The following is a 24,813-nucleotide window of genomic DNA, read 5'->3' as shown; positions in this document are numbered from 1 at the left end:
TGATGAAGAAGCAAACAGTAATTTAAACAGTTAGTTAAATGACAGAATCAATAACTGGCAATTATTTTGTTGACTAAACCATCTTTTTAGGCAGAAATATCACAGCTCCTTTGGTCCAAGCGTCTTCAGTGAGAGCTCCTTTTTTGTTTGACACATTTGTTAAAGGTTTATTATTACATTTAGCCCTGTTTAGTTGGAATGAATAAAACATATTATGATACTGCACTGTCTGGATGGTGACCATGGGAAATAGTTACTCGCAACCCTATTATATTATATTATGCAAATCTCATATGGCGCATATTGTTTCCTGTTTATGTCTGTGATAAAAAATAGCACAACCAAGTCTAATCATAGGAAAGGTGAATGATGTGATAAATGAGGAAACATGTAAAGACACTGATCCACGTAAATCATTTGTGTCCTTGCAGTGGCTGCACCTGACCTTCTTGACCCAAAGGCTGCCGCCCACAACTCCAAGCCTCGCCTGTCGTTTTCAACCAAACCAGTGGTGCTGAACACCCCAGAGGACGAGTGCGACACTCGGACTACGGTCATGAGGTGGAAGACCGTATCAGCTATCTTTTTCCTGGTGGTGTTGTACCTTATCATTGGGGCAACAGTGTTCAGAGCGCTTGAACAGCCTCACGAGAGCTCCCAGAAACTGGCCATTCTTACTCAAAAGCTGGACTTCTTGGTTGCGCATGCATGTGTAAACTCCTCGGAGTTGGAAGAGCTGGTCCGGGTAGGTGGAAGCTTTAGTGCCATAATAATAATCCTAATTTATTCTGTTGTGCAGGTCTTAATGTGTAGCAAAACACAAAATTTGTCTGCAGATTTTTAAAACTCAGGGAGAACACTGAGCACTGTGCAGTTTGTACCTGGCAGCTTAATGTTGTTTAAGCACCCCTGAAACCCTACCCTGCCTCTAACATTATGCCTTGCAGAAAAGTATAATAACTGTAAATAGTTTTTACCCCACAGCTGTAAAAGTCTGATGGAGTATTGTCGTCACCCTGCCGGGGAACGACCAGGGGGTGTCAACACCCAAGTTTGCAAATGTGATAACTCAAGAACAAGGCGACGTAGGATTTTGACATTCATACCATAGTTACAGCTAAGAATCTCAGAAGAGTTTGAATCTCTTGTTATATCCATCACCATCTTTGTTCCAATGCAGGACTCTCTGACTGCCATGTGTCTCTGTCATAATGTCTTTGTTTTAAAGCTAAATAATACCATTCTTTAAAGATAAGCAAATTTGGGGTTCTTTTGTACCTTTTCTTATCCATGAAATGCATTTTTCAACAGTGATTTGTGAGGGTTTTAGAAGCCTTAGACAATTGATACAGGGTTACAAATCATGAAATGCATCTGTTTTGCTAAATGGAACTTTAAAACAAAGTTTCATTCTAGGGAATTCCATATCACAGCATATCTTTACTTACTTTTTATCTGCAGTTTCATTTGAAGCAACAGAATCGAACCATGCAGGGAACTTTTTATTTTCTTGAGCTCACCATATGCCAAGCACCGGAAAATTACTACTTGAGGCTGAGACTAGCGCGGGAGTACCTTAAGAGAGGCACGTTTAAATGTTTTTTGAGCTGTAAACTAAATGACATGGAACCCATCATTGCTGGAGGCTGATGCTAATTTTGACATTTCTATTAAAGCTATTACAAATTAGCATGGGATGAACAAAAGGGCTCAACAGCCCATCTACTGTTTAATCACCCCAAATCTTGAATGCTAGTGCTGATGTAAATCTAACCATTTTGAACTGCTCTGCAAAATAAAATATACAGAAAACGAATATAAACTATGAATTGCAGCAAAATAAAGCACAATACTGCCAAATTACCCATCTGGGTCCTCAGGTTTGTGTTATGTTTGCCCTTTGGGTATTCAATGTTTGCTGAAAAGAAAGTCAAAGATGTAACTACAAATCAAGCCATGAAGTCTCAAGTTGAACTAGTAAATCTCACTAAATGAATCCAATCCGTCAACTTGTAACTGCACATCAGTCACTAAAAATAAAAATGCACTAAAAAAAGATATATTGACGGTGCAGCCGTTTAACTCGTGAAGTCACGACTGTTTCTCTATGGATTAGTTTATCTAGCAGGCAAACTTGTCAGGGTTGATTAAAAGCATTTCCTCTTGGGGAATCTTGTTGGAGCATTGCACTTGTGGATGATGATTACTTTTCTAATGTGCCAAAGCTGAAAGGTCTTAAATCTCAAGGGAAAAATGATTTTCTACCTTTTCTAAATTTGGCCGCTAGCTGCAATTTCTCATTAAGAGTCTGCCACTTGGAGCCAAGAAAAACACCTTCAACTATCAAAATGTGCAAGACCAACGTTATGTAGTAACATGAAAAATTAAAAAGGTAATATATTAAAAACCAATATATGTATTTTTTTTTCACATAGTATGGTAGGATGCCCTAAAACATTGCAACAATGACCAAATGCAAACAACTAATGAGCCAGCAAAGTAATGAAGGTCTACAGAGAACATAAAGCAAGTTTATTATACAATTTCCAATCTATGATTTCTTTTCATAGTATTCATTTTATTTATTTTTTGTCTGTTTGCTTTAACCAAATCATCGTGTCACAAGTCAAATTAAGCTACTGGCATAAACATACAGTTTAATGGCAAGGATGATTTCATTGTGAGTGGAGCAAACATTTTTAAAATAATAAAAAATTCTAAGCAAACACTTCAAGTGAAAAGCCCATCGTATACTATAGCCTGCAAACCAAAAGCTGTTTTAACGATTGTTTTTAGTTACTAAATTATAGAACAGCAGCGCTTGAATCATTGGTGCACGCTCTGATATGGATTTCACCTCATACTGAAAAAACCCCTCTTGATTTAACAAGCAGGTCTTCTCATTCATAACATGAGAACAGGAGAAAACTTTCACAATATAACAAGATTACTTTTCATATCACTCTGGGTTTTATTGTTTAATACTTTAAAGGGCTTCAAAGTGTACTTAATGCGTATTTACCTTTTGTGGCATTAAAGTAATAAAAGTATTGGCATACGCTGTTTATAGTACATGTGTGCTCTAACATAATTAAAACCAATTTCACGCTGAAAGGATTTATTACTGCCTGTATTGAAAAATGTGTCGTGGCCACAGTTGTAACAGATGGCGGTTATTTATCTTTAAATTGCCGAGTTAATGTTTAATGGTGATGGTGGTGCTTTCAGAGCCGAGATCATCCGTCTTTCACATTGTTAGAGTGAAACCTGAGGCTCTGGACAATGGAAATCATCCTTCCAGCTCTCTCTTTCGGTCCCACTACCTGTTACATGACGTCCAACAATAGGGCTACGACTATACAGTGAAGCTTATTTACGGTTAAGACATACTTAAAAGCACATCATCAGGAAAACATATGGAAAGCCAGCAGTAGCAACAGTTGATTCTGCATCATCGTCATCTAAAAGTAGGAACCCACGTAACAACTTACATGACAAAAAGCAACTTTTTTTGACAATATGCACTGAGATTGGATCAGTCTGTAACAAAGTAGGAGTTTTTTTGACAGACCATCAGCTGTAAAACTGATAAACAGGATGAGGATGTTTTTTGCTATACAAGTATGTCTCTTGTCCTGCGTGTCCCTTTTTCTGCAGACTGTCCTCTGTCTTTAGATGCATCTGAGCTCTATGGGTTTCCTGGACTTCTGGAGCAAATTGGAACTAATTACTTGCTCAAGAACTTAACCTAAAAATCCAGGGCGAGTTGTCTCTGGAAGCATTTAGAATCACTTTAATGTTTGGTATTTTGAGGCTAATTGTAAGGCAGATAGCAGTGTTGATATAAATCTTTTATTGTGTTTTCACGAGACTAGAGTCCAGCCAAACTCTAGTCTCGGGCAGAGGTGGGCAGAGTAGCTGCAGTGAGTACACCAGCCTTTCAAGTAACTATTACTCTTCTGATCATTTATTGATAGGCAGCTTCAACTGAGGTCCCCCCCTCCCCCTCCCTCACACACACACACTTTTACTTAATGATGTATACAAACACACACACATGCACACACCTTTGCAGGTTCCTGCTGATAAAACACTACTCAGCAGAGGATTGAGGAGAGATGTGCTCTCAAAGGGAGTAATTAAAAAAAGTGAGTGATGTTAAAAGCTCCAACTCTTTCTCTCCGGTCTATTTGCCTCAGCTTTGAGACGTCCACTGCGGTCTTCACGTCATCCTTTCTTATCTTTTATTAGTTTGCATATAGCTGAGTGCCAAAGCGGTGAATTAGTAAGCTCACTTGGCTGGGACACAAAAGGGGGCTGACTGAGCCAGGGCTTTCTGATCTAATGATTTGCTAAATTGTGTTTTTAAAGCCACTGTGAATGTAGTGGAATTAACTTTGACCTCCTCCTCCTCCTTCGGTTTATTTGGGAATTATGAGGTTTAGACAAAAACATAATAAAAGCTAATCTTGGTACATGTATTAAGTCTCATAATACAGCTGTCCTCCAGTGGGCTCTACCAACTCTATTATAGCAGCTAATGAGTGGAGAAAACTGTAAATCAATTAATTCTATGCTTTTGTGCTTTTCCTAATTGTCGTCATTTGAGCTCGTTCTAGTGACTGATGAGCAACATACGGTGTCTTGTACACTTACCATATTATAGCAACGTAACTCCAAACCTGAGGTCTATTCATATTAAATCCAGCTGATGGAAATAATTAAAAAATTCTAACTCTTTTTGGTTCAATTCTTACATTTATTAAAAGAAAAGCCACTCAAGAATTAGATCCTTTTTAGATCTTTTTTCTTGGCCTCAAACTGAACAGAATGCATAATCACAGGGGAGTAAAAGCTTTAGTCCAGCGAAGTATTCCTCTGCAAGTTAATGGCATCAGATCTGTAGTAGAGTATCTGCTCCCCTGTCGTTTCAAAGTGTTTCTCTTTCATTTTGTCTCAGTAATAATTCTAGCGAGTCTCTTTAGTTGCCACTTGGGCCAAAAATGCTTTTTTCTTACTGCAGTAAATTAAACTGTTCCCCTGTTGACCTGAGTCTCTCTCTCTTTTTTTTTTTTAAACCTGGTGGGATCAAGTTAATCCAGCATTCAGAGGAAATGACAGTTCACTAGCCTTGATCTTTTATCTTTCTTGTTTTATCTTGATGCTGTAATCCTTGATACCAAACAGCCAATACGATCCTTCCTCTCCATCTCCTAGTAGCAGAGAGAGGCCGGGGTTTGTTTGATTAATTATATTAGCTGAGTCTGCTGTACTCATCGATGTCTTATTTGGCTCAGGTTTACTCAAGCTGGAATCTCTGTCCATGGATCTGAAACATCAGTAATCCAAATGAATGCGTCATGATGAATCTGTGACAGTTTCCATGGTGCTGTATGCGGTAGACTGATTTTTTAATTGTGCCCTTTTTCTCTCTTATTACACCTTAGATCTAAAATCAGAGTTCTCAGAGTGTGTCCTTGGGTAACTTTTTGTGCAGTCCATGAGGAGGAAAAAATTAGTAGACTAAACAAGGAAATTTTCATAATATTCATAACAAGGAATTCAAACATTTTATTCACATACACATTTTTCTCTAGCGACCAGTGGTTACCTGGGCAACTCTCAGCTTTACAGCTTTACCTACATACTGTAATATCTGTGCAGGTTATACACTAGTGATTAGAGATCGATATAGGTTAAGTAGGTCAGTTGAACTAGTCAACTCCCCCAAAAAAGAAAAGAAAAACAGTTAGAAACAGGTAGCAGGAAGAGCAGGAAGATCACAGACACAGACTGTTGTGTGCTATTGTACAGTACTGTTGTAGTATTGTTATTATATTCCATTAACACACTTTAACCTCCTAAGATCCAGAAGACAAAATGTTCTTTTTCAAAATTGTAATTTTTTTACGTTTTATGTTCTGCTTCTGTCCCTTGAAGTGGACATCAGGTCTTGTTTGATCACAGAGTGATATGATGGCTGAGTTGAGCAGAAACATTTATGGATATATAAAGACAGATAGAACTATAGAGGTGGAGTCAGGAGCTGTCAGCTGTCATTTTGGAAGGGGCAAAATGATGACCCCCAAAGTTGATCACGGATAAGACGTATTGCATAAGCAGGGGCTCTGAAGTTTTGGGATGTGGTTTGGAATTATTAGGCTTGTTGCATTCTATTTGGAAGTAAATTTTTAAGTTCAAGTTTTAATGCTTCCTTTGGAAATGACCATTTCCACCTTGTTTGTGTGCTGATTTTTTTCTAAAACCTTATTGTCTGTTTTCTGTTTGATGGAACCAGAGGACCACCCATTTGGTGGTTTTGGGCCGTGTCGTCCTGTTTTCATGTTTCATGCTAAAAACTATTTCAGCATGGTATTTATGCTATTTTCACTTTTGTAAGTGCTGACATTTTTTTCTTCTCAAACCCGGTTGCCTGTTTTCTGTTTGATGGAACCAGAGGACCACCCATTTGGTGGTTTTGGGCCGTGTCGTCCTGTTTTCATGTTTCATGCTAAAAACTATTTCAGCATGGTATTTATGCTATTTTCACTTTTATAAGTGCTGACATTTTTTTCTTCTCAAACCCGGTTGCCTGTTTTCTGTTTGATGTTATCAGAGGACCACCTGTTTGGTGGTTGTGTGCAGCGGCGTCCTATTTTCATGCTTCATCGTGAAAAAATATTTCAGTCCAATTTTAGGATGGTTGAAATTAACCTGATAAAGACAGGAGACGTACAGTTTAATGCACTTAGCATGTATTTTATTAATTACATAAATCAGCAGGATAAAAGGAGAAATCAAACTCTTAGCTGGTGTGTGTCTGTGAATTACACACGTTTATACAAATAGATTTATTTGTTAGGTTTAGGAAAAGATCATTTTATGGCTAAAAATAGATATTTAACATGCTGACAAAGAAGATGAACAAATTTTAACAAGCTGTTTTCATAAACTGTTATAAAACTGGATGTGACATCACACACTGGTCTTAAACTCATTGTCACTGTGGAAATTTGGAGTCCGATATTCCCTTCAGTTTGCAAGCTGCATACGTAGCTAACTGCTGAATCCTAATTAGTGCTTAGTAACAGACTTATAAAATACTGGAATTTCACTCACTAAAACTAAAGAAGAAACTCGTGCTGCGCAGCAAACTATATCATTTGTCAGGTCATTGCAATTAAATGCTCCCAAAGGCAGAGACACTACAAATGGTTGGATCTAGCAGCATGGAGGTAAGGGCCTAGCAGACGTGACTACAGCTTCCTGTTGGGCACATGTCAAAGTAGCAGCACCTATAATTCAGCTGTTAAGAAAATGTATCTCGTCTAGAGTTGTTGTGAAGTGGCGAAACTATCAATAGAGGGCAAAACCATTTTTGTACCAGTCTGTAAACATTTTACTGCAGTAAAGTCATTTTGTTATAAAAGTAACATATGCAGATTGATTCGCTTATGAAGTTGCCACTGAAAGAAATAACATTTTTGGCACTTTTGGCACTTCATTTTTTTTTTTTTAAATACCACTTAAAAGTATTCTTGATGCCAAGCTATGAATAGCCATCAGGAGACCAGTCACTTATTAGGCCGTATTATGGTGTCTTAGGCGGACATCTATCACGGTAGCTGAATTCTGCAATCTCCCTGAATTCAATTTTTCCCTCCTTCTGGAACACATCAGACATTTTAATGCATTAGCTTTCCAAGGCATAATCTATCATAAAGAAAGGCGATAATGCCACAGCTGTCTGCGTCTGGCTATATTTATCCAGTATGCAGTTTGCCAGCAGGGTGAACTCACTGTAATCAAATGCCCAGTGTTAAGTATAGACTGAGCAGACTCTATGCAAATAGGTGAGAAAAGAAGCAAGTCTACATGTTGCATGAGAATTTCAATAAGGAGAGATCATTTAGAAGAACTGAACATGATTTGTTGAGAGAGTAAAATTAAATAATGTATTTGCCGATTAAACTCTGATGACCCTTCATGGCAGAGCAGAATCCCAGCATTGATTTAGGACAGGATCCCTAGATGGTGGTGAAGATGTAGATTGAGGCTTGGTGGATAGAGCTCTGTTGGGTGTGGTGGGGATGGGGAGGAGATGAGCTGCACGAATGAGACTCTGAAAGAGAGAATGACAGAGTACTCAGATTTAACAACACAGAATGGAGGCAGATTGGCTCAAAGGAGGCAGGCAAGAAGATGATAGGACTGTAATGTCAGTCAGTACTGACTCAGACAGCGTGGGAAACTGGTAGTGATGTAAAGAACAGACTAGTAGCCGAACGTCCAGGAAAGAAGGCAGACGATTACATTATTATTCAACTTACACATAAACTTCATTTTGATGTATAGAAAAAAATGTAAAAGCGATTTTTCAAAACATCATGAACTTGTGCGCAGGTCATTCCACATCTTTTGCTTGTGACATGTAAACTTTGGCATGGAAAATAGCGGCACATATTTACTGTATTATTTATTTCATGCTAAGGCTGTTTTTTTTTTTTCTTTCTTCTGCAGCAAGTGGTTATAGCAATTCGAGAAGGTGTGAACCCTTCGGGAAATTCATCCAATCAGACGAGCCTCTGGGACATGAGTTCCTCCTTTTTCTTCGCTGGGACTGTTATCACCACCATCGGTAAGCAGAGAAATTTCTCGTTCGGTTGTGAAATAAAATGGAAATGCAAATAAATTGTAAGAACAATGTGGAAGCATTTTGGATACAAGTGGATACACTTCAGTCCCACTACCAAAAAGTGTGAGCCAGTGCCTGAACAGGCCTTAAATAGTTGTTTTAGTTGAATACTTGACCTGATCCAGTTTGGTCTATAGCAGCCTCTCACTTGAGATTATCCCAGTAAATAATTTTGTACCTCATTTGCAAATTGTGCCCTCAATGTTAGCTACTGTGCTCTTTATACATAACAGAACTTAAATGTCCAGCTTAAATATGTAGTAATGTAATTTGGCTTCGTACAAGCAAAAAAACAGCCTGAAACTCAAACACACTTCCCTTTTTTCCATCATTTACACCATTTGCTCTCTCTCTGTCACCTCCAGCTGTAAGAGCTTGCTAATCAGAAAAAAGGAATGGCACGCACACAAACACCCACACAACCGGTTTGACAGCTCATCTGGCTCTTCCAATTGGACCATGACAGTTCGCCGTGTCTGTTCAGTGGGCTGTTGGGCTCCATTTCACATCTGTTGCACCTTTTCGGAGCACACCCTCCTTTAAAAACACCCTAAGTGTGATCTTGATAAATATTTTAGCGTCAGACTTTGTTTGCTAACACTAAGACTTCTCCTGCAACCTCTTTCCAGATTTCTAGATTTTGGTGCACTGCGCCAGGCTTGTGCTTGCAGTTCCGCTCATGAAAAATTCCCCTCCACACACACACACGATGGGTATAACATATCTGTGTGGTGGGCTGTTGAGCTTCATTTCATATTTCCTGGATTCTGTCACAGCTCATCCTTGTGATAAAATGTTGCTAATGCATTGCATTACCATAAATGGATTTTGCCTTCTGGCTTTAAAATATGCTTCCCCTCGAATTTATTGCGAAAAAGCAAAGACTGCACTGTGGGTTTTTCGTCTGCTCACCTGAGACTGAGTATGTTGACTCTCTCTTTTATACTCCTGTGCTCCAGTGATTTACAGATGTCGAGTTTTCTCAGTACAAGCAGGTTTACTAGATTTTCTATGCAATGTGAGTGCAGTAAGTGATGCAGAGAAGTGAAAGAGCTCTGCTTTAGTTTAAAAACTAATTAAAAAAGCATGAAGCATCCAAAACTGTCTGAAATTAAGAATTGAAATCTTTTTTGGTAGTAAACTGTGCTTGAAATTAGATTTTGCCACAGAAGTCTCGATCCCGGGTGGTGATTTTGTTTGTAGTATCTCTGATGGTTGTTCGTGCAAACAACATATAATTGCTGCTCTCTCTGTTGGCAATCATTTTAATTTTGCCTTACTGGAACAAAATGTTCTGTGGCCTTTGTGCTGCTATGCAAAGACATCTTGCTTTAGAGAAGCCATTATGTCATTTCTTGTCAGCGCACAGCCTGTTCTCTCTGTTGAGGTCAGGAAAGCGATTCCGCTCCCTGAAGACCAACACAGAGAGACTGAGGAGGAGCTTCTTCCCGCAGGCGATACGGTCTCTCAATCACACCACCACACAGTACTGACCCACACATATGGTTCTTACACACACACTGGACTTTCTGGACATTGTTTTTGCACAACACTGGTCACTATATTCTTCATTTCCAGTTAATACTTGTACAGCTGCTGTTATTGTGTATATATTTATTTATATTTAGATTTCTTCATACATTCTTATATAGTTCTATATTGTGTATTGTGTATTTTGTTGTACAGTTATTTTATTTTCAACTTTAATTTATATATTTTATCTTATTCTTCCCAGTTAAATTTACCCTTCATTCTAATTTGTGTTGTACAGTTATTTCATTTTTAACCTTAATTTATATTTTATTCCTTCCTAGTTAAATTTACCCTTTTTAATTTTTCATATTTATTTCCTATCTTATTCATAGCCTTTTCCTTTTTTGTTTTCTTTAGGTCACGAGCAGTTGTCCAAGCATTTCACTACATATCGTACTGTGTATGACTGTGTACGTGACAAATAAAATTTGAATTTGAATTTGAATTTGAATTTAAAGAATCTATTAAGAGTCCAGACAGGAAAACATTTCTGAAGCCATATCAAACATTACATTTCATACACACATACTCCTTTGTTTATGTGATCTTTAATTGGATGCCCATTATTGAAACATAGCATACCCCCCTTCATCGTTGCCCTTTATCGAGGTAATGAACTGGAATAACTTTGTGGGTTCGGTTGCCTCTCCTGGCTCCTTCCTACCCTCTCCTGGGAGCAAAAGAACAGTAATCAATGATCTCACAGCATTTCTCCCCCATGGGATTTCTTTGTTAAGACTGGTATACTTGGAAATTCACATTTCTACTGTATTTACACCAACAGATCTCAAATGATTCATTATTTATAGACTGTAGAAATTTTTTTATTATTCTCTCATACAACTTTGCTCCTTTTGGACTCTGTTGGAAGTTTGTTTTTACAAGAACATGTTGCGACACGTTGTGCAATGGTTTTCCATAAAAAGGTATATTTTTTATATATTTTTGATACCACCTCAAACCCACTGTACCAACATCTGATTCAAGGAAAGAGAAAGAGCAACCAAACCCGGAGCCTGTGTCTTTTTGTAGCTAATGAAGTCACTCTGTTAAATGTTGTGCAGCTGGTTTTCTCTCCCGGTGTCACTTAATGAGTTTAGAAGGAAGTCATTAAGCTTTTACTGTCCACTGCAATTGTCATCGCTCCTACGAGAGATTGAACAAGACCTGACGTGTTACTATATGCAATCATCACATAATCCACTCAACTGTGTCGGGAAAGAGGTGATCCAGGGCTCCTCCTTCTAAAATCTTAAGGTTAATGTACTGTTCATGAGGCAATGCTCTGAAACTAACTCAAGAATACCTTTCATGGTTTTTGAAGTCTGATATATTGCAAGTCCTGTAGGACAACAGCATCTCGGTAGAGCAGAAGGCAGATAATGTATTTTAAATGCATGACTTCTTATGTTTTTAGATATTTTTAAGAAAATATGTGATGGTTTAAAATTGGCTGTGTTTGCCCAGGGCTGTCACACTATCAGACTACCACATCACAGTTACAGTCACACAGTAAATCAGTATATTAACAATGCTGATATCTGCATAAAAGTGTGAAGCCAGTCATTATTTCATTATATTTTGCTTCCAAGGACCCAGACTTAAAAAACATTTCAAAGTGGTCTTGAGTGGTCAATTTCAATCCAGTACTTGTATGCGACAACCACAGAATAGTGATTAGCAAAAAGCAATGAGCTGAACACTTGGTATGTCTCAGCATGGTGTAGCCTTAAATTTTTGAGGTAACCGGATAAGTGGAGGACAGAAGAAGAAGTGCTAGGACTAAAAAAATATCTACAGATGGACAGTATCTGAAAATCATGTCCTTTAAAAATCAGGAAAAATAAAAATCCAACAAGGACCTAGCATAGGACCTGTTCGGGGAAACCTCGCGAGAAATGGTCTCAGTGGAAACAGGTTTGCCAAATTACTAGAGCTAGATTGAAAATAAGTGGCAACGAGTAAAACTTTTGTTTCAAATCATTGTCACTATCCACAGAGGTGGTCAGGAGAGAGGCACACCAATGAGTGTGTGTACAGCCATCTTAAACACATGGTGGAGGTGCTGTCATGGTTTGGAGCTCAGTCAGTGGTTTTGGAGCTCTTGGAGATCAAAACTGATGGAATTAAAAACACTGTCAGATTTTGATCCATATGGAAGTCGCCTGATTAGATTCATCTGAGTTTTTCAGCTTTCCTGCCAGTGCAGTAAAAGCATATCTGGTTAGAAAAACATACAATGGACATGATCAGTCATGGATTGGCCTCCCCAAAGCCCCAAACTCAGCATTACTGAAGTAGTGTGGGATCATCTTGCTAGAGAATGAATCAAAAGGCATCCAAAACTAGCTTTGAATGCTTTTTTTTTTTAATAAGAACTATTCCTGAAGATTACTTAAAGAAAAAATGCAAAAGCTTACCTGAGAGAGTTCTAGTTGTGTTGAAGGATAAAGGTGGTCATACCAAATATTGACTCTTAAGGTGTTAGAATTGTATAAGCTCTGTTTTTGCCTCATACTCTATACTTATACTGTATTTCCATGTATGTTTGCACGTTTCAATGACAAAACTAAAAAGAAACATTCTTTTATTTATATCTGTCATGATTTTAATCAATATGTAGTCATCATGACACTCCTATTAACTATTTATTATTTGATTATTTATGCATAACGAGGTAACAACATCGCTTAATGAATAGACAGATGAATGAATACCACAGATGTCTTCTGCCACATGTGACTAATACCCTTACCGTATTAAGCTTTTATGTCTGCTATTGAAATAAAACAAAAGATGAGCTTAGAATATAAACTAGAATTAATTCAGGAAGAAATGAATTAAGTACAGGTTCAAATTAGAGCGCTCCTGCTTCTCATTTGTTTTGCAATGTCACCCACAGGTTAAAAAACCTAATCCGACATCCTGTCTCCCATTGTACTGATCTTAAAATTACTGAGCCATGATTGACAATTGTTCTCACATTAGGTGTCACCCTGCTCCAATGTGATCATGGAAAGTTGTTAGAAGACACCCTGCAGCTCATTTCCTGAGACAGATGACTACATTAATGAAGAAAAGTGGATGTAGTTCATTATGCAGATGCCTTATTAAACGTTAAATAATGAAATCGATATTGCATTTTGATGGGTGTGTGGGGTCAGGAGTACGAGAGGCGCAGATTTTGTTTTTAAACACGATCTTGACTGATTTTCTAGCTGCAGCTAAATATGGGTTTGGGGATTAAAACAAAGGCGTTAAACCTGTAATAGACTCATATTTTTGTTTCTCAGGTTTCAGAGGTACAGCTCAATGTTCATCGCTTCATTTTCCCCCCATTTTTCATTCATGTTAGAGTTGGCTGAGAATAGAGGGTGCGAATAATAAGCTTTTTTCCGAGTCAGAGACGTTACGCAGCTTCTACTGAAATTTCTCACAGCTATTCTTTTGTGCCTCTCAGCAATCATATCATAGCACAGTCAGACTTCGTGAAAATTTTCTTGTCTGGCAGGTTTTGTTTTGTTGCAGCCTGTAATGAATGAAGTTCTGAAATTCTGTTTTTTTTTCACGTGAATATTTTCTCTGCTTATTTATCCATTTCTATTTGTGTTATTTCAGTAATTGCAATATATGTGGTACAGTATAACAATGTCTAAGGCAGGACAGACAGGAAAAAAAGCACAATGTATCGCCAACTACAGCTCTTGTATAAAAAAAGAACAGACATACAGCACGTGCAACACAACAATTATAAAATACACAGATACATAAATCAGCAATCTTCTTGTAGTATGAGTGTGAGACAGAGAGAGCATGCCCAAAGGCAGGCAGAGATGGAACCAGAGTCCCAGAGGACCAAAGACAAAAGGGAATCAACCCTGATAGAGGCCTGTCACTCTGGTACAATTCAAGAATAGGGTCCCAGGTTTCCAGGCACTCAAGAACCTGGTGAGCAAATGCTGCCCCGAACCAGTGGCAAACTGGTACTGCAAAGACCCTCAATGTCTAACTTACAGATAAAATGAGGGTCAGTGAAGGGGTGAATAGGGCCACTGCAGCAGCCCCACGAAACAGCCTCTGGGTACTGCACTGCCCCCCATGGCCTATGTGTGTGGTTATATGTCGTGAACCATAATTATTAGAGTTACTACTCAAAAGGGGGGTTGGGGTGAACTACATCAGCCATCCGCAACCCCCGGGCCACGGACTGGTACGTCGTTTGGTACCAGGCCGCAAGAGTTGAGGCTTGGGTGTGACATTTATGGTTTTCAGGGTTTTATCGGTTTTTATTGTTATTTTTTTGATCGTTTTATTGTTAACTAGGTTTCCATGGGTCTTTTCCCGTTTGTTCTGAATAAATCTTCTTTTTGTGGTACCGTTACTGGTTTTATTTTGTTGTAATTATCAGCGACACCTTAAAGGTCAGTCCGTGGCGCAAAAAGGGTTGGGGACCACTGAACTATATGATTCACCCCTCTCCCCAAGACCCTAAGGGAATGAGTGATGTGATGTATGGAGCTGGGACATGGAAGACCAAGTAAGAAAAGAGAGAACCAGCAAAGACTGGTTCAGTAGGCAGCCCCATTCCCAACACCCTGCCAGAGGGCGGTAAGAAGTCAGACGTCAGGCACACAATGACAATGACAACGGTCCTGAACACCGCCATGTCTAGGGCAGCACCCAGCACCACCACCACAAAGAGTAGACTGGAGTGTGCAGATGAGTCCTGAGGCTTGGAGCTCATCTGCACATTGCGTCACAATAGGGATGAGACAAAATGGTCTGGACAAGCTCCCTGAGACAAGATGCCCTAACCCACCCAATTGGCCTACAGGCACCCACGAGCCCTGGAGGCACAGACCGGACATTCTAACATGGGTCAGCCCACCTTACACATCAAGGTGGCCGGTGGGGGGGGGGAGACCATCCCCACATAAGGAGGGATCCAGCCAGTGACCAGGCAACGATTTGGTTGCGTTGCTTGTCGTGTAGTACTGCTTCTCTGCTCATTTGCTTGCATATTTCTCTGACCCTCAGGGTTTTGGGTTTGGATTTTGGACTTTGCTCATCTTCTGTTTAGGACTTAAATCTGAGTTTTTAATCTAAATAAACAGTGCCTTCTGTTTAATCTAACCAATGTCTGTTTTCTGCATTTGGATCCTTCACTCTTCATGTTCCTTTTCATTACAGAAGAAAAACCAAACACTCGTTCACACGATTTTTCATGATTTAAACTGACAAGCGTGATATAGCAAAAGTAGAGAGCAATACGATTTTTAAAAATGTGCAATTTCATGAATGAAAGCTCAGAGAAAAATAAAACAGATTCAACTATGAATCAACAATCGCCTTTAATTTTTATGTTAGAAAGTATGCAAATTGTACATTAAAACTATGTTCTGCTCCAGAGGATAGAATAATTTGGAAACATAACATCACTGAAACTGTCAAGATCCACTCAACATTCACTGTGTGTGTGTCATTTCTCTCAGGATTTGGGAATATCTCTCCTCACACAGAAGGTGGGCGGATCTTCTGTATAATCTATGCCCTGCTGGGGATTCCCCTATTTGGATTCTTACTGGCTGGTGTCGGGGACCAGTTGGGAACTATTTTTGGGAAGGGCATTGCCAAAGTAGAGAAGATGATCGTGGTAAGATATGTTCTCTATCCATCAGTGACATTATACATGAATAAAGTTGTAAAAAGTGAAATTTATTGCGAATTTAGATTAAAAATGAATACAAATCTGTTGATAAGGTAGATAGGCACTGACTTTTATTACCTTGAAGAGTGTAGCATCTGGTAGATTCCTAGAAGAAAGACAAAAAAAGATGAGGGCCTAATTATCAGATGTTTTTCATTTCCTGATGTATTTTGTTTATCTGTAAAAGTCAGCTGAACTCATACGTCCCCTCAAAAAGTAGTTTAAGAGTCTCCTGTTTCAGTATAAAAGCACTGACAAAAGCATTTTGTCAGGGTACTGATTTTGATGTATAGCTGGCTCTGTCCCTCCCCGGGGAGGAAAAGACAGGTTGGAAGGTCATGGAGACAATGGAAAAAGATGGACTGCCACCTGCTGAACTCACTGCCGTGCAGTGAAGGTGCTGAAAACCATCAGCTTCACTGGTCCCCATGGAAATACAGTGATGCAGTTTTAATTTGTTTCTATAACATTCACTGTAGATTACCTTTCAACTGTGCATTGTTGTACTATGCTTTTTTGAGAGCGATGCGGACATAAGACATCACAGACAGAGTGATCTGAGGGCTGTCTGCTCTTTATACTTTACCTCTGAGGTGCTGTGCTTTGGTCTTACATAACTGCAGAGGAAAAGGGCATGATACCAAGAGACCCAGCTGAAAGCAGTCACCATGAGTGCAAGGGCAGCGTGCAGAATATAATGCACAGTAACTCAAGCAAAAGACGAACTCTGGGGATAATGAAGAAATGAAATGTGCATGCTGTTGTTGAAGCAGTGCAAGTGCTGACTCTAATGTATCAATTAGCATACAGTAGCTGCTACTAAAAATGTAGTAAATCTGTTATTAGAGCATTTCCAAGGGATGTCAAGTCATGGGTGGGCGTTCCATCTGAGAGTGGAAATGATGTCGCATGAACTTCACAGCTTGAGATGTTAGAAAACATACAATTTATTCCTAGGAAGAGGTCAAAGAAAGTGACTCATTACAATATTCAGATCCATCCATCCATCCATCCATTCGCTTCCGCTTATCCTTTTCAGGGTCGCGGGGGGCGCTGGAGCCTATCCCAGCTGTCATAGGGCGAGAGGCGGGGTACACCCTGGACAGGTCGCCAGTCTGTCGCAGGGCCAACACACAGGGACAGACAACCATTCACACTCACATTCACACCTAATGGCAATTTGGATTTTCCAATTAACCTATCCCCACAGATCCAAATAAATAAATAAATAAAAGCATGGGTTGTTGTTGTTGGTGTTTTTTTCAGTTATTACATTATATGTAGTATACATATTGACAATATCTAACGCAGGACAGGCAGGAAAGAAATTGGATCGGAATCGGAATAAAAGGATAGCATACAAATAAAAATTCACGATGTATCGCCAGCGGCCGCATCTGTAAGGAAAAGCAAACATCTTGTTTTATTAGCACATCAGAAACCAAAGCACATGGTAACTATTCATAAAATTCAGCCGCAGTGTTTCCATGTAAAGCTTCTGCGCTGTTTGAATTCTTTCAAGCACTTCCCTTTCGCTCCCACAGATTGAATTTAAAGTTTTAGTCTCCGAAAGTGCACATCATGTATTCTTCATGTGAGCTAATCTCCCTACAGAAGTGGAAAGTCAGCCAGACAAAGATTCGCGTCATCTCCACGCTACTCTTTATCCTGTTCGGGTGCCTCATCTTCGTGGCCCTGCCAGCCGTCATCTTCAAGCACATCGAAGATTGGAGCACTCTCGAGTCCATCTACTTTGTCGTCATCACGCTCACCACCATCGGCTTTGGAGACTTTGTCGCTGGAGAAAAAGGTCACTTGAATTTTTCTTTTGTCTTTCATTTTTATGTAGAATCAGTGTATTTATAGTTGAATGATTTATCGGCCAGCCTGACTCAAAGGATCTGCGCAGCAGTGATAAGCCTCCCAGTGCACTACAATTATATTCTGTGCCTCACTTTAATTTACAAGCACCTTAACAGTAGTTCTTATGAACACCGATAACATATTTAACTGTAAAGACCACCAAGCTCATAGCCACTGATTGTGTGAGTCTCTGGAGCTCTACCAGAACATCACATTAGTCTCCCAAATGTTGTCTTCATTTGGTGCTTTGAAGATGTTGATGGGAATTACTTTATATCCAAGCAAGCATAACAGAGCCACTGGTCAGATTATGTTTCTAAGGAGCCAGACCTTCTAGTAATTTTTTACATTAGTTTTGGACAATAGTTTTCCTTCGGACATTGGCTCATTTCACAATAATTATTCCCATTTTGTTCTACCATATTGTTTCATCTTTGTGAAACAGCAAGCTTGTTTTACAGTTGTTGGGGGTTTTTTTGTGCAGAATAAACAATGTGTCACACTGTGTCTGATGGACCAGTTGGCATTTTGTTATCTTCAGATATACCCTGCTTCCTGCTTATTTTCAAATTTTATACAGCTGCTGGAAGTAGATTCATTCTCCTTCCATAAATAAACCCGAGAAGAGCACTGATCATGACTCACCACAAGAAATGTAATAAGCGTACCGCATTTCTTGAAATGTCACACTATTTCATGACGCAAGTCTGTAAACACCCTAAAAGAATAATTATAAACAATTAACTAAACACACTGTACATAATACAGTATGTCTGTGATAGAAAAAGTAAGAGGGTGTACTGTGCATTTTTCGTAGCTTGTGTGTATTTGTGTAGCAGCTGGTATTAGCTTGATTTGACCTTCTTGGCAGATAACAAGAGAGAGGCAGATGGGACAAATCACAAACACTTAGACTGCTGGATTAAACTTCCCTGAACAGGCCTAATGATTATAGATTAGATTGTGGCACCTGTGCCAACCCCCAGTAGCTACACTAAGCTAATCAATGTGGACTCCCGTTAGTTAAAATGTTGTTGTAATGGGAGATTATCTAACTGCACACTGAGCTGGCTGGCTCTGACTCTTCATCCCTGCTGATATTTTACGGAGTCATTGAAAGGTAAGGACCATAATGGGGGCTGAGGCGGCATTTAAATGGGCTTAAGGTAATATGTTCACAATGACAGAAAACCAGAACCAGCCCATGAACTGATGCAACATGGATCTATTATAGAAAAATCATTATATAAAAGCCCCTATTCCTGGGTCATTCATAGAAATAGATTTGGGTGAAGTCAAGCAGAGCGTTGTGCAAAAGTCTTTAGCTACCACTCATTTCTTCCAAGGAGCCAGACACCTTTTTTTGAAAGTGTTCAAGAGACTTTCTTAAAAGTTTTTCTTTGGTTTTTCACTCATTTTCTGTCCATTCCCTGTACCTGACTGTTTTCAAGGCTGACCTACAAATCATTCAATCGTTCAAAAAAAGGCCCCTAACTCAAGGGAACAACCAGTTTGGGAAAGAACCTATTTTAAATTTTATCTTTAGGCATTTTGTTATTAGCAGTCTGCTGCAAAAACACTTTTAAATGCATAAAATAGCATATTTGCACCAACAAGATGATTCCCAAGAATCTATGAGCTAAAAAAAAAAAAGCTTTAAAAGGTTGGGGACCAAAGAAATGTCAGGCCTTAAAAAAATATCTACAGCAGATGAAAAGTATCTAAAAGTCATGTACTTAAGAAATTGAATTCAGGTTTAAAGCTTTTTTCTACCGCCAGCTGTGAAACATGGTGGCAACTCTGATTTGGGGCTGATTTCAGCCAGTGCTGTTGGGGATCTTGTAGTAAATATTGGCACACATATATTTAAATTAATATTTGCAGCTATTTCTCATTTTCCAAGCAAAATGTAAATGAGAAATGACAGGCGGCTCGAGACTTTTGCACAGCACTGTAAGTATCCCAGAACGATGTGACCGACTTTTATAACACAGTTTTGTTTGTTGTTCTTCAGGTGGGTTCGAGAAACCAGAATACCTTGATTACTATAAACCCGTGGTGCTCTTCTGGATTTTGGTGGGCTTGGCATACTTTGCTGCAGTGCTAAGTATGATCGGAGACTGGTTTCGGGTTATCTCCAAGAAAACTAAAGAAGAGGCAAGTAGTGCTGTTAAGTTGGCTCTTTTGTTGGTTTTACTGACAACATAAAGCATGCAGATATGCAGAATCTGAACTGAAGTTGAAGAAAGAACTCTGTCAGCCCCTCGAATCCCAAAATTTATCTTAGAGTCTTATGCTAATAGCATCCCATGCTTGAGGAACCAAGCTCGTGGTTGGCACTTACTGAGAGGTCTATTAGCATTTTTCATTTTCACGTTTTTTTTTTTGTTTTTTTTTTATTGCTGTTTGGCCTTTATTTCACACAAAGTATCCAACAAGTTTGGAACATTTTCCAAAGCCATCCAGCAGGCTGGATTAGAGTCTTTGCTGGGTAAATTCTGGCCCCCAGGCCTTATGTTTGACACCCCTGCTCTACAAAGTATATTGAGAAGTTAGTATTCAGTGAATTTTCACTCTTTAAGTAGCAAAGCCAACAAATTTGTAGTTAATGCATTTTTTTTCCAATGACAGAAAGGTTCAGGTTACTTTTTTTGTACCTGTGAGTACAAACATTTGGTCTGCAGTAAGTTAATAGTCCTGCACACTTTTAAAACACTAATCCAACCTAATGAATTGAATAAATAATCATAAAAGAATTTCCACATCATGAAGCATAAATAATCAATATAAGCAAAACTATGATCTGTTCATCTGAAAGATGGCAGCTGGAAAAAAAGCTGTTTTTAAGCCTTGTTGTTTTACACTTCACCCAGACGGAAGAAACTAAAAATCGCTGTGCAAAGGGTGGAAGGCGTCAAGTAAAACTGAAGCAATGAGTTGTTGTAACTGTCTAATATAGAAGGACACTGAGTTCAGCTGTGGCTCACCAATCAGCCTTTTAGATCAAGCGCTTTGTCTCAGAAAATTCTCAATCATTTCTTTCAAATTACAACCAAACAACTGTACATGTGTTAAAGTGTTTCACAATGATGCTACAGATTAACTATCCACAAATATAACTTTGTCAATGGAGGGGTTTCTTTACAGTTACTGAATATGATCCTATTTGTCTCGACTTTTTTAGTTTTTTCCTCACACACAGTTGAAAGTGAAATGCTCAATCTCCATCCTGGCCCCACCCTGTTATGTAAAAATGCCATTTTGTGCAGGACTTGGTCAAAATCTTTGGTGTGTTTGCAGTGGCTGGTGCTGATAAATATGATACTGTGCTGCTGTGGCAGGTTCATTATTTATATGTAGAAAGAATGGGAAAAGCCACACATTCATGCACACATTGAAGGGCATATAGCACTCTATAGTGGGAAATCCTTTCACAGCCATAATTAGGAGTACAGCTGTGTAGGCTGTGAGCTCCGCAGGGAATTGCATTACTGACAGACAAAGTGGGAGACTGAGGGAATGGATTAGGGGAAGGGAAGAGAAAGTGAAAAGACAGCAGGGAAAGCGTGCAGTGTTTGTGCTCCAATGTGCACCATCATTTTCAATTCAAGTGTACCTTAGAGCCTAATAAATAAACAAAACAGCCGGGAGAAACGGGTCTAATTCATAATGAAGGTGGGATCAATGATGTGTTGGCCTAACTCCCTCTTCCCTGTCACTATTCAGGAACCATAAATAAGCATACTGTGCAAAGCACATACAGTATATATCCGCCAGAGGCCTGTTCAGTAGGTCACACACAGCTCAATGACAAAAACTCATTTTTAATTCATTGCTTTAGGCTCCTGCATTAATATTCTTTGGGAAAAAAATCTCAACAGGCCAGTGATGAATGGTTGGGAAAATGTCTGCAACCTCTAATGTGTGTACAACATCTTGTGCCAAATGCAGCAAAAAAAAAAAAAAAAAACTCGCAACACAGACCCATTTCTAAAAATCACATTGAATTCAGAAACATTTTCCTGCTTTTAAGTCCTTTTAAGTCCGCTAACCTCAGGTTAATGATAGCACAAGAGAATGAGACTAAATGTACTAATGCTTTAAAGGTTTTTATTCTCATTCATTTCCCACTTCTCATAAAGTTCCACATCTGCTGTTGGCCTTTATGGTAGCTAACTTTTATTGCAAATAATGAATGAATGTTAAAAAGGTCTGTCGTGCTCATTTGTTAATTGGAGTGCTGGTATATTTTGTGGAAGAATGCTCTGGATAAGAGCTATTAAACAGGGGTTTGCACTGATTAACAGAAATGACATTTTATAAACCATGTTCATGTAACACATCCAAGTTTTTTTGTTTTTCCTGGATTTAGTGCTTCAACTCCATGTTCTACATTAGAGTTATAAAAAATTACTTTGTCTCTTCACATGAATTAAATTTTAATCTGACTGTGTGACAGAGGATGGCAGTAAAAGTGTCTCTAGTGTAGATGCTTAGAACTGTGCCAGAAATAGAGAAGCCTTGGGGTTGCCATGTCGGTGTCTCAAAACCACCCTTACAACCAGCAATAAGAAGACCAAAACCAGCCTAATATGCTGCAATGGGATCCCCATATTAGTACGGCAGTGTATGTACATGATGAGTAATGTTGGTAGGTTACTGAAGTTAACAAATTTAATATGAATTTTTATTTGTAGATATTTGATTTATTTATTTATGACCAAATTTGGCACATGGGCACATTTGGGACCCTAAAAAGTCTTATCCATATCGGATATTATGATCTCATCCGGTTGTCTAGCAACCTCCTGTCAGTTAAATTTACACATTTTAGCTTTTATGAATCTTTAACAGCCATTTTAACTTCAAGACAACAATAAATTTATGTCAACAGAATTTGAATACTTGGATATTGAACAATATGCTATTCTCATGGTCCTGTGTTTTGGAACCCTAAGTTTTGGAAAGTTTTTGTATTTTGGAACTTTGTATTCTTGGTTATTAAGTGTCCTATTTCAGTTGTGACTGGTTGTTTAGGGTTCTTAGTTTTTTATTGTTTTATTATACTGCTGCTGTGTTTGGTCTTGACAACCTTGGTAGTCTGTTTTTTTTTAGTGTTTAGAGTATATTTTTGAATGCTTTACATAGTCTAGCCTCCCAAGTGTCCTTAACTACTTGTTTCTGCTCCCCTTTAGTTATTTTCTGTTTTATTTTGGTAGCTGATTGTTTCTTGTTTTTAGTTTTTCTTCCTTGCCCTGTTTTTAAATTAGGTTCAGCTGTGTCTCGTCACCCTCCTGTATCCACTTCCCTTGATAAACTCAGTGTACATATTTAAGCCCAGTCTTTCCCTTCAGTTGTTGGCAGAGCATCTTATGCCATTCCTGTGTTTGCTGCCTGTTTCTGAGTTGAGCGGATTTAACCTTCTTTCACCCCAACCAGTCGTGGCACATGGCCACCCTTCCCTGAGCCTGGTTCTGTCAGAGGTTTCTTCCTGTTAAAAGGGACTTTTTCCTTCCCCATGTTGCCAAAGTGCTTGCTCGTGGGGGTAACTGTTGCTGGGATTTGGCGCTTTATAAATAAAATTGAATTGAACTAAACTACCTTTCATTTTTTCATTGGCCTTCAGATTCTGGATTCTACAATCACCCCGAATAAACGTTCACCTTGTGTTTAATTTTGTCAACTTTTAATGCTATGTTAAAAGTAGCCCAAATCTGTGGGAAACCCACAAATCTGGCAACCCTGAAGACAGCTTCAGCTCTTTGTCCAAAACGTGCACACAAATTACCAACAAGTGCAACTGCACAATCTATCATAATAATTTTATCACTGTAAAATACCAGCAATGATATAATTCACACATGTTACCCAAACACAAGTAAACAGAGACATTTAGTGCAACTAGACTTTTCTAACACCAGGTGTAGATAGAGAAACTTAGAATCACGTGTTTGATCGCCTTCAAACATCAATCTTCATTCTTTTTCTGCAGGTTGGGGAGTTTCGTGCACATGCAGCAGAATGGACTGCAAATGTGTCAGCAGAGTTCAAAGAGACCCGCAGGCGACTCAGTGTTGACATTTATGACAAGTTTCAGCGTGCTGCATCCATCAAGCGCAAGCTGTCATCTGAGCTGGGTATTAATGCGTCCATCAACCAGGAAATGACCCCTGGCAAGAGGACGCTGTCAGCTAACTTTTGTGAGGACAGAGAGGGTTATCCCACAGTGAATCTTTCCCTCAGTCCTGTCCCGGGGGCCCTGGCGAGGAACGGCAGCCTTTATCTAAACGGCCTCAGTCCAGAATACGCCGACCGACAGGAGATCGCCATCATCGAAAACCTCAAATGAGGAGCAGCGTGAATAATAAGATTTGGGGAGCTGTGTAAAATACATCTAGCCACTGACAGAGATTACAGATACAAACATGCTTTTGTGTTCATTCACAGAGCATCGCTGATGACATACCCAAACACATTTGTTAAGTAGACTGTGTTCCAACCATCGCATAAATCAGTCATGAAGCCATGTACCTTCATGTGTGTGAGCCTCACACATAAAAACACACAGTTTGGATTTAGTCTGTGAAAGAAGTCTGAAGTCTTTATGTCATCAACGTGACTGACTGACTGCTGTGCTAGTGACTGAGCCAAATAAAAATAAAAAAAATAAAAAATTGTTCCAGACTGGAGCAAATGATTGTATTGGAGGCATGAGCTTGAAGAAAAAAAGAAAACTCCTCCTGAGCAGAGGAAGGAAATGAAAACCCTGTACCGAGGTAGCAACACACTGGGCATCCTGTCCTCCTACCCCCTGCAAACAAAGACCAATAAATTCATCAAACTTCGGAAGCAATAGACGTGTCTGTGCAAAGCTCCTGCTGAATTTTTCAGAGGCCCTGAAATCTGCATCAGATCGAGAGGATCCTCACTGATAAAAACACTGCATCATCAACAATGAACACGTTCTCTACAAGGCAGCAGCTCTGTGCTAACACAAAGGAATGTCCCTCTTTCT

The 24,813-nt window shown here is 39.1% G+C and overlaps 1 protein-coding gene across 1 annotated transcript; it reads left to right on the top strand.

Annotated features, from left to right (window-relative positions):
• Nucleotides 1-541: 541 nt before the first annotated feature.
• On the top strand, nt 542-24,147 carry kcnk2b (potassium channel, subfamily K, member 2b). Its single transcript, XM_085372635.1, has 6 exons — nt 542-745; nt 8,521-8,638; nt 15,721-15,881; nt 17,550-17,745; nt 19,813-19,955; nt 23,791-24,147. Exons 1-6 carry the CDS (start codon nt 557-559, stop codon nt 24,145-24,147), a joined length of 1,164 nt encoding a protein of 387 aa, XP_085228761.1. The 5' UTR covers nt 542-556.
• The last annotated feature ends 666 nt before the right edge of the window (nt 24,148-24,813 follow it).

Source organism: Diplotaxodon limnothrissa, linkage group LG15 (assembly GCF_057381915.1).
Source record: "Diplotaxodon limnothrissa isolate DT_005_m linkage group LG15, D_limnothrissa_male_GT1.1, whole genome shotgun sequence".
Taxonomy (NCBI): domain Eukaryota; kingdom Metazoa; phylum Chordata; class Actinopteri; order Cichliformes; family Cichlidae; genus Diplotaxodon; species Diplotaxodon limnothrissa.
The sequence above is the reverse complement of the archived record's forward strand: the minus strand, read 5'-3'. Positions and strand labels throughout refer to the sequence as shown.